The 11,344-nt window shown below is 30.4% G+C and overlaps 1 protein-coding gene across 1 annotated transcript in view; it reads right to left on the bottom strand.

The window, feature by feature from the left end:
• LOC18589383 (oxysterol-binding protein-related protein 4C) overlaps window positions 5,390-11,344 on the bottom strand; it is a 9,651-nt gene continuing 3,696 nt past the window's right edge. Inside the window, exons 3-8 of the mRNA XM_018126835.1 lie at window positions 9,716-9,871; window positions 7,687-7,932; window positions 7,498-7,594; window positions 6,433-6,724; window positions 6,080-6,182; window positions 5,390-5,863 (exon numbers count right to left, since the gene is read on the bottom strand). Coding sequence (XP_017982324.1) covers window positions 5,606-5,863; window positions 6,080-6,182; window positions 6,433-6,724; window positions 7,498-7,594; window positions 7,687-7,932; window positions 9,716-9,871 — 1,152 coding nt within the window. The 3' untranslated portion in view covers window positions 5,390-5,605. The remainder of the gene's footprint in view (window positions 5,864-6,079; window positions 6,183-6,432; window positions 6,725-7,497; window positions 7,595-7,686; window positions 7,933-9,715; window positions 9,872-11,344) is intronic.

Raw genomic sequence — 11,344 nt, forward strand, 5'->3', positions numbered from 1 at the left:
ATATATATATATATATATATATATATATATATATATATATATATATATGGTTTGAATTAATAACTTATGACAATGTGATGGCATGAATGGCTGGATTTATGGTTTGTGGATTATATAAACTGTTTTGTTTTTACCTTGACAGGTTGGGTAATATTATATTAGTCATTTCATGCTGTCGAAATTTTTATTAATTTGGTGGGTTATTTGATTAGCTTACTGCAGTGGGCGGGTTTCCATGGACCAACCTATTAGAAGGGCATGGTAAACCCTGTTATATTTTACCTTAGTACGAGAGGCGCGGAGGGTATCTCGTAAGGTAAGTTTAGAGTTCACTTCACGTCGAACCACCACGTGAGGATGAAACTCAGCCAACGTCAAGGAATGGCTATATTTTAAAAGTAAAAACATGTTTTATGGGTATATGTCGTTTTAACATCCTTGGCGGATTCGGTTGGATGCTTAGGCCAAGGTGTCCCCGAGTATGAGTTTTGGCACAAGCCAAGTTTTAAGATAATCATAAGCCTTGTTGATTATTTTGATGAAATATAATTGTTTTATATGAATTGAAATGAGTTTTAAATGTTATGAATCATATTGTGATGGGATGATTTAACTGTCTCCATTTACTCGGCTTTAGATGTTGTAGATGAAATTTGCTTACTCACTGAGTTTATAAAAACTCACCCCTTCTTTCTACCCATTTCAGGCTCAGGATAGTTTGTAGACAGCCGATTTTGTTGATGGTTGCTTTTGGATTTGCATCCTTAGAAATCGAAGGTCTACAATCTAGTATATTTTCGGTTATATTGGGGCCCACATGTCATTGTAGAATATTTTTGTATACCTGGTTTAGTGTGCTATTATATATATGAATTTTATTTTACTCTTAGGCTACAAAAATTGTTTATGCAGGATTCTATAAATATTGTTTTATAAGAAAATAGAATATTTTATTTAATATTTTTATTTAGTTTGATTAGCCATAATTTCATTTTAAATGGATGATTTAGATTACTAAAATTATTTTTAGATAAGAAATGTATATTTTTCGATCATATGTTGTATATTCACTAGGTTTCAAAATTTTTGGGTAAAAATGACCAAAATACCCTTGTGTGGTAGAAATTACTTTTTATTTGTTTTTTATTTAAAAATATTTTATATTCCCTTAAAACATGATATTTAGTAACTGTTACTCACAGGAGAGACATAGAATTGATGCAAGAGCCTTACGAGGTTTCGGTTGACATTTCGGGTAATGAATGTCTATTGAGACATCGCGGCGGTTGTCACGGGCTTGAAGGGAGTACTGGGTCGTGACAGATATAATATATAAAGCACAATATTTAAAAAAAATCTTGAATTATTCAAAAAATTTTAAATAAATCATTATTTTTCTATAGTGTTCAATCAAGTTTCTATATTTTTATTTTAAATTAAATAAGCCTTTCTGATTAATGATTAATTAGCTGTCAGTCAAAATGAAACTTTTCATTTTTATTTCTATGACCCAGAAACAAGGGCAAAGGGAAAGGGGTGGCAGCGACCACCCCTCTGTTTTTAATTTTTTTTATTTTTATGTATAAATTTTAGAATATATAGTTTTGTCACCTCAAATTTTAATATTATTTTTCTTTTTCTTTTTTTCCTTTTTTCTTGTTTTCCTTTCTCCAATTATTCTTCTTTTTCTTTTTTTCTCTCTTTTTTCTTGTTTTCCCTTCTCCAATTTTTTCCATTTATTTTTTTTCCTTTTTTCCCCTTTTTTTCCTTTTTTTTCCCTCTCCAATGTTTTTCCTTTTTTTTCTTTTCCTTTGACCTTTTTTTTTTTACTTTTTTCTTGTTTTCCCTTCTCTATCTTTTTTCCCAATCATTTTTCTTTTCCTTTTTTCCTTTTTTTCTCTTTAAACTAAATAAGCATACTAAATCCTTTAACTCATACAAATTTACATAAAGTAAATTTTAATATTAATTTTTCTTTCTACTTTATGTTTATTTATATTGGTGAATCTAAAAACTTTTTTCCTTTTCCAATTATTTTTCTTTTTCCTTTTTTTTTCTTGTTTTTCCTTCCCCAATTTTTTTTCCAATTATTTTTCTTGTCCTTTTTTTCCCTTTTTTTATTTTTCGTCTCCAATTTTTTTCCCCTTTTCTTGTTTTTTCTCTTTTTTCACTTTTTCTCTTATTTTCCCTCTCCAATATTTCCCTTTTTTTTTTCTTGTTTTCCCTTTACACACAATTTTCACTCTTCCTTCTATTTTTCTTCGTAAACTAAGCAAACAATTTTCTCTCTCCAAATTAAATAAATATACTAAACCCTTTAACTTATACAAATATATTTGAACAATTGACTCATTGATTTATGTATGATCCCCTTCTCAAAATGAGTAAAGGTCTGTTTATTTTGCAGTAGAATATTTTCTAGAAATTGTTCTCAAGACTTATGTTTGTTTGGGAGACAAAAAATTAATTCTAGATATAAAATATTTTGCGAGTCAACAAGATTAACCATAGAAAATATCTTACGCCCTTGAAAAGTGTAAGACATTTTCTAGATAATAACAAAAACACTTTTATATTAAGTTTATGAATATAAGTTTGATGAATATTAATATTTAACTTAAAATATTAAAAAATAAAAAATATTAATGTTTAAGTTTAAAATAATTAATTTAAAATATTAATATTTAAATCATACAATAATATTAAAATTAAAAAATATTATTTTCATGAAACCATTCAATACAATTAATTTTTTATTTATAAATGGAATAAATCTTATTAATAATTATAATAAAAAAATATTTCAATGATCATTATTTGATGAATACACATTTATAATAGGTTTAAATCTTACTAATAATTATAATAAAAAATATTTCAATAATTGTTATTTAATGAAAATATTTTATAAGTATAANCAATAATTGTTATTTAATGAATGTATATTTATAAGTATAGGTTTTGGATATCTTATACAATTGATGAATATTTATTTTTTTATAGTTATGACAAAAAAAGTAATAAGATGAATTTTTTTTTTTGAAAATTAGAGTTTATTTTCATGACAGATTTATAGTTAAATACTTTGAGAAATATCATTATTGATTTTATCCATTTTCATTTCCATTCTTAATTTTGATCTCAAATTAGTGAAAATCAAATATCAATATTGTTTTGTACTCAACTCTTATTTATTATTTTAACATCTAAATAACTCTACGATGATGAAAAATATTTTTCATAAAATGAACCAAACAACAGAAAATGTTTTCGACAGTTTATCCAAACAATAGAAAACATTAAATTTTCTTCTAAAACATTTTACACAGAAAAAATTTTCCTCCAATAAGTCATTTTTCGATTGCCAAACAGACCCTAAGGTTCGAATCCCCTTCTCGATTCAAATCCCCTTCCCTTAAATATAAAAAAAGAAAAACCTCATACAAATTTGCCTAAAGTGAAAATCTAATATTATTTTTTTTCTGCTTTATATCTATTTATATTGGTAAATCTAAAAATTTATAATTAAATTGTTAATGAAATTTTATATAATAAATTTACCTAATGTGAAAATGTAATGTTAATATTTCCTTCTGCTTTATGTTTGTTTATATTGGTGAATTTGAAAATTTATTTTTAAATTGTTAAGAAAATTTTATATTATAATTTTATTTTATTTTAAAAGTGACTAATTTTTTTATTTTGAATTAAATCATTGACCCGATCCATAACTTTATATTATTACCCTTTAGTCACCCCTTATACAAAATCCTAAATCCGCCACTGCTTGGAAGGTGAAAAATACCATATGGTTATTCATTATGCCACCTAATGATATCAAGTCACCATTCACTTTAACATGTCAATATGTCACGATGACACCATAAAATATAAAATGACACATGGTGTTTAGACTAAGGAAAATTAATCAATGGTTAATGATAAAGGTTTATTTGATCTAAAATAAAAATATAATACTTGACTAAACGTGATAAAAAAAAAGACTTCATATGAATTTTTCTAAATAATTCAAGAGCTTTTTAGGTATTTTGTTAATATATAATAATTGTTTTATATTGATTTTCTTTGAAAATGTATGTATTGTATTTTTATAGATCAAAGTTACAAAAAGCCCTCATTCTTAATATTGACTAAGCACATAAAATAAAAGCAATATCAAATTAAAATGCACATGGTCCATAGCATAAGTGCCATAATGGATTTTTCAAAGAACTTTAACTGAGTTGTTGGCCTGCACCAATGGGCTATTAGCTGAAGACATGTCTAAACTCTATCGACATGTATAAATTGTATTCTATTTAACACCGATACATAAAGAGCAAAAAATACAAATGGGGTGTTGTTTTTCTAGTAGATGTAGATCCCTGTCTACATTCAACACAATTCGCCTGGTTCATCTTGATGGTTATGTTAAGGACTTCGATCATCCCATTTCAGTCAGTGAAGTCATTGGCAAACCGCCAAAGCAGTTTCTCTGCACTGCAGCTCAGCTTGTTTCTACAGGCTTCAAGCCCCTGAATCTTGATACCCAACTCCAACCAGGCCATATCTACTTTGTGCTACCACTCTCAACCTTACAGGATGATATTTCTCCTCTGGACATGGCCCCTTTGGTAAGGAGACTTACAGCAAGAGCAAAATCTATCAGGTCTGACGCTGTGTCACCCAAAACTAGTCTTTTGTGGAGCCAAAATGGCTTAGGCTCCGAAGGGAACTCATCTGTTAGGAGTCCAAGGCGGCTGGAGAGAAGGGAGACGACACATGACCTTCAAAACTCTTGCAGGGTGAGAGCACGGTCCTGGAAGCCGATTTTGGACACCATCAAAGAAATATCTTTTACTAGGAGAAGTGAATCTGATCTAAGGGAGATGCAATTCATTACCAAGAAATAGCTTCCATTTGAAAGATAGGAATACCTGAGGAAAGTTTGAATGTTCATGAACTCGTTTTTTGTATGTCTACAATATTTTGATTTCTACCAAAATCACGTATAAATAGATTTTTTTATGTGGAATGTTAAATTCAATCTCTAATGAGGAAAACCACATCTAATAATATACCATAAATGGCAGACACTATTGCTGATATGAAATATGTTGTACCTATGATTCACACCAGTTGAAAGTAAGGAATAGAGTTCTAGGATCTCACAACAATGCTAGATTCTTTCTAATATCCATGAACACGTAAAAAAAATAAAGAAAGAAATAGATTTAGATTGTTTTGTGGAATACACGGAACCGGGCTTCTATTATTTTGATGGCAAAACCAATCAATGAATAACCTTTTATTCTACTACCAATATGTCATCCTTATTGGACAAACAATACCAAACTTGTGGAATATGAATTGATGGGGACCAGGAAAATTGTAGCTAATTCTTTGTCCCACTAATTGCTCAACGTTGGAATGATTTTGTTTCAGTAAATATGACTTGAAGTTTATCAGATTAAATGATATGTAAGCATTTAGTTTGTTTACAAGTTTAGTTCCAACAATAGTTTGAATTTTAATAATAAATCTAAAAGCCCCAAAAGAGGGGGTTGAGAATAAGCTGCTAAGTTTTCTGCTGATCATAATTAGATTATGAAAGAGGAACAACAATTGGAGCAGGTGGAACCCATTGTTGAGTTGGTGAACAATCCCAACCACCATCTTTGCTGTAAGTCACACAGAAATGTTGAGGAACCCAAGTTGCTCCTTTTGACTCTCGTTCTCTCAAGAGCTCCCTTTGTTTTTCCTCGAGAGCATTCTTGGATTCTTTTGCTTTCTCCCAATCTTGGCTCATTATGGCCTGGCTTAGCTCGCTCCATACTACAGCTGATTCACTCGACCGCACTCCCTGAAGAGGAAAAAGATGCACACATGACATGAACATATATAATCGTGTATGCATGTCAAGCTACATAGAAATAAAAAGCTAACAATTCTTACAAGATCGAAAACTCAACCAATTAACCTTGTTTATACATGAGAAAATATGTTTCTTGTAGAAAGAGGTAAACAAGTTGGCCAACATGTAGGTAGTAATAAGGGTTCAAATGTTGTAAAGAATTACCTGCAGATCATTAACAACGGGAGTTTCCAGTCCTGAAAAGACATCTTTTGCATTGTATATAATAGAAAGCTTTCCACTGTTGATGTCCTTCATTGTAACAGTTCTGCAGGAAATTAGAAATAGTTACATATCACTCCACAGTCTACAGCTACATATATAACAGACTTTAAGAAATGCTCACCATTGAATGAGTGCATAAAAGCTATTTCCTCTAAGTCCAAATTTTGGGTTAGAAATTTAATACCTACGCAGACTTAGATTTTAATAATATATTGATTATTCCTTTAATTGGAGGAGGAAAGTTAGAAGAAAAAGGCAGTCTCCCTACAGGTGAACTTTTAGAAGTTATATACCTATCCCAATGGCCATTAACTTCAAAAAGAGTCCTCCTTGTTGACGTTTCATAGATCTTTCCTTTAACTGATTTATGGCTTCCTCTAAGCCCTAGAAAAGACTTGGGTCCATAGCGTAACTCGGCTTCAAGGCCACTCTCTGGGCATCTGATTCTAACATTTCCAGCCCAATCAACTCCTGGAATTGGAAGAAATCTTATCAAGAGGTTCGGAGAGTTCATTTCGTACGTTTCTCCTCGACTTAGGAGCTTCAGTTGCCTTTTCCCTCGCACCTCAGTTTCCACCGAAGCACCTACGATATTGGTATTTGAGATGTAAGAGCAAGTAACTAAACATCAAACTAGCGGAAACAGCTAAAGCAATCATTACTCGTAAAAACTAGAAACAGTGCGCCTCAAAGGAGAACTGGGCCAGATAATTTGCCATTGAAGACTGTTGGATATAGATTCTGCAGACAACGGGAAAAAATGAAGAAGATTACTGGCCTAGCCTTTATGTGCCCTGTGCAAATTAGCAAAGTGCTCGCGGGCATGGACTTGAGGAACATCGCCATTATCTAAGAGGGGAACTAAGAACCAAGAAACAAGAGTGGCCTACCTAGCATTAGAAAAAGATAAGGCACCTTTGCATAATCCTGTTCTGGAGTTAATGCTAAATCCTGTCATACTGCATTATTGGATGCCAGTACTAGAGGCAAAAGCTAACTTAGATTTGAACAATTCATCAAAAACTAGACCCCGATTAAACCCACAACTCGAATTCATCGTTGATTTGAATAACGAACTACCTGAACTCACATCCTGATGAGCATGATTAAGCTGAAATAACTCAACCCAAATTAACTACTACCAACAGCCACCTAAGCCAAAACAGTCAGGTTTAGAATAGAATACGAAACTCGGATGAAAAAAGGCAACATAATTTTCTCTTTCTTTGGGTTAGAAGCGTTTAGAGCACGAGGACAGAGGTACGATTAGACAATCCAGTCATAGTTCATATGCAATATATTATATCTTCAATCTGCTTGAAAAGTAAACGGAGAGAATAAGAAAATTGATAAGGTACCGTGGAATTTAGAAACACACTGCTGACACCAGATGAGTTCTATATTTTGTTCCTCATCAGTTGCATGGAGTGCAGAAACAGGCGGGTGATGAGAAATCTGTAACGAAATTGGAACTACTGTCAAGCTTGTCCTAAGATCATTGAATTAATTTTAAAGTGAAGCTAGTAATTGGAGGCAATGAGGAGTACCTGTTCAAGTAGGACATTGAGATTTGCCCTTGAGACATGATGCGTCTCACCGAGGATAGGGTTGTAAGGGGCAACCCCAAATATTGGAGGACGCAATGTGGAAATGCTCCATGCCACAACCGAGGTGAATCGGTCGACTGAGTTGTCAGCCAGGCTACATCTGCTTAACATGTCACTACCGATGCAGTACACTGTTTCTCCATAGCATTGAAGATGTGACTTTGGAAAGTTGAAGAGAGGTGGCAGCTGAATTTTGCAATAACACCCACCATTAACAAACAACTAAAATGTCATTAATTAATTTCTGTACAAATTTCAGAGGACAGTGGCCAACACCAACTCTTTTATGAACCAATGATTTACACTGCATTATAGTTATTTGTTATTTAAGCTTAAATTAAGTAGGGACAAATTAATGGACATATGCAAATATATTTCTTTTTTCTAAACGTATGTCTTTATTTTTTTTTTTGGTCCGCCTTTTCTTCTTATAATTTTTGTTTTTTTTTTAAATTTTCCTGTCTTGTTTTTCTCTCTTAACTAATTTTTGTACACACAAATAATAATTAAAACTTGTTAGCATTTTACATATGGTAGTTAATGTTATATATATAACTATTAAATTGAAATACATATTGAGTATCGAAATATTGTATCGAGTATTAACATATGGTAAAAAAATTTAAAATTAATTATAAATAATGAGTACACATGTAAAATAAAAAAATTTTAAAATGTTATATTTATTAATAGAATTAAGCATTATCTGCTATTAATTTCAAAGATTATTGTTTTTTAATTTAAACTCTCAACATGTTACCTAATAATCTATATTTTTAAATAAAATATATACTTTTCATGTCAATTTATTAATAAAAATTAAATAACATTTAATATGTCGGAGTCAAAATGGGAACCAATTTTTTAAAATATTATTTTATCTACAAGTCTAAATCTTTGAAACTTGTAAAAGTTAGTCTTTCACGATTCAATTAGCTGAGATAAAAGCTTAGAAAAATGTATCATATCGTATTGAATAATACATTTCGTGTTTCATGTGATACATTTCAATGTTTGATAAAACTTGATACAATATATGGATTCATATCGTTTTCAATTGGTATCGTACAACATATATTATAAGAAAAAATAATTGGTGGAAACAATGGCATGAAAGTAAATGATGCAAAATTTTGAGGAAAAAAACAAGAGATTTGCTTCTGTGATAGAACATTTTGATACTAGCATTTAGCATTCTCCTTTCATACGCATAATAAGCCAAAAAGGCTAGTTAATGAATTGATTATTGCCACCTACCACCTACCACCTACACATCGGAAAACACACATCTCTCTATTTTTCTATATTTGAGATTGCAAGTTTCCTTACATAACCAATTGAATTCTGGCCTTCCTATTATTCTATTATAACAAAAACCTTCAAGTCAAATGACTCAACTAATAAACTTGTGAGTGCCGCCACATTTATATATATATATTTTAAAAGACTCTACTTGTTCCATTTGAAGGGTTTAAATTTAAAAAATTCTTTTCTTTAGAGGAAATAGATGCTTCAAGTTCTAAGTCAAAATTAAGAAGGATTGGAAAGATTAAGACTCAAATAAAATCACCTACTGTTGAGATAAATGGTTTTATCAATCCAATTAACATGAGTTAATTATTTTTAACTAAATTATTACAACTCATATCGAATAGTCTCATGATAAGTCAGATGTGCATGCGAGACTTGATATGAAATGATTTTATCAATCAAATTATCTTGAGTTAATTACTTTTAGTTAAATTATTACAACTCCTATCGAATAAAATCATAATAAATCACATGTACTCAAACATGACTACTTAATTACTACTAAGACAAATGATTTTACAAATCGAATTAACAACCTCTTGATAACTTTGAAACACTTTGATTTAATGTAATGAGGTGGTGCCCAAATCTTGAAAAGCCCGATTATGGGTCCTTGGCATATTAATTTTGGGTGAAAGGAAAAGCAGGTTAAACTTGCCTTAAAGTGGGTGAGATCAGAGCCAGGTCGTACGTTCTTGAAAAGGCTTGAAAGTCTTTGGATGAGATTAGGAGCCCTATAATCGACCTCCGAGTCACCGTCTAATGATAATGGCCTCGTGAGAACCACTTTGGTCTCATCCTTACTTCTCGTTACCTATCCAGAGTAGCACCATCAGCATTTAGTAATTCCCTTTGCTCAATACCAAAAAAAAAAAAAAAACAATGACTCTGCTATATTCATTTTCTTATTAAAGAGAGTTCCCCACCACAATCTAAATGTGATTTATGACAACTTATCAGCTGACTTGTCTATTGTTTTTATTTTCAACTTTTTTTGCTTCTTTTTCCTAGGCAGGATGTGAAATTCTACGAAAATAAAGGTACTTGTCTATGGAAATTAGGTACCTTTATAGACATTAATTATTGTCGTATAATTTTAGCCAATTATGGTGTTATTGTACTTTGTAAAAGCTTTAGATGGAATCTAACTTTTTTTCAGTGGACACTTTTATTTAATGCTATTGTAATATTCTAAGTAAAAAAAAAAATGGTAAAACGCAAAGATAAAACAGTCACAAAATATTATAGTACTATTTTAATGGGCAACACATAGTTTGAACAGTTAATACTACTATATTTTATTTCCACAAGTCCTAATTATGAATCACCTAATTTTACTTTTTACTTTTTGCATATAGTAAAATCTACTAATTGCAAAAAATAAATGGTCAAAGTATAATTAAAAGGAACTTTTTGCTTAATAAAATTAAATTTAATTCCACAGCAAAAATTACTGTTGGGAGTTGTGAATTTAATTAATACTAGTAATATACTTCAATCTAATCTTCATAAAAAACATTAATTCGAGTACGGAATATATTAATGCATGGTTGAAAATTGGATCCCAAGAGTTTTAGCTTTGTACCACTGAACAAATTCTTTTAAAAGCGTAGCTGTTTTATGCCAAACTTGTAATAATTTTAAATGAAGTGGGACACTATGTCGTCTATCATATGAATTAAATAACACTTAGCTAATGTATAATGAAAAGTACAAATTTAATATATTTGACCAACAGTTCAACTGTTTCATTACTAAACATTCATGGAAATTTATTGATTTGTAAATAATAAATATTTTAGTGTTTCTTTGCTTAAAATTAAGTCTGAACAGTATATTGTTTAATTTACTTACTTCCCAAGTAAATTGAAGCAAATGTATAAAGGAAATGCAATCAGACTTGTGTGTACAGACAAGATATATACAGACGGAAAGCAACACTTTCGCTTTTCTCTTTTTCGTTGAGTAAAGCAAGGGTGTGTAAAAATAATTGTATAAATTCATGACGAAGCAAAGGACAAAAAATTGAAATGAATAGGGCTTTGCAATTTTGCATTGTTATTCTTATTTATAGTAACTAAGATGTAAAGTTCAAACCTGCTGGCATGACAATGATATCTATATATAGAAATTTACTGCCTAGAAATCTTAAGCAAATCATCACAAATTTACGCCGAATATCCACACCTTTCCTTCCTATAGCTCTATGAAAAAGGCTATGCAAAAAGAAACAAATATGTAGGATAATTGGAAAATAATATATATATATATATATATATATATATAA

The sequence above is a fragment of the Theobroma cacao genome, chromosome 9 (genome assembly GCF_000208745.1).
Source record: "Theobroma cacao cultivar B97-61/B2 chromosome 9, Criollo_cocoa_genome_V2, whole genome shotgun sequence".
Classification (NCBI taxonomy): domain Eukaryota; kingdom Viridiplantae; phylum Streptophyta; class Magnoliopsida; order Malvales; family Malvaceae; genus Theobroma; species Theobroma cacao.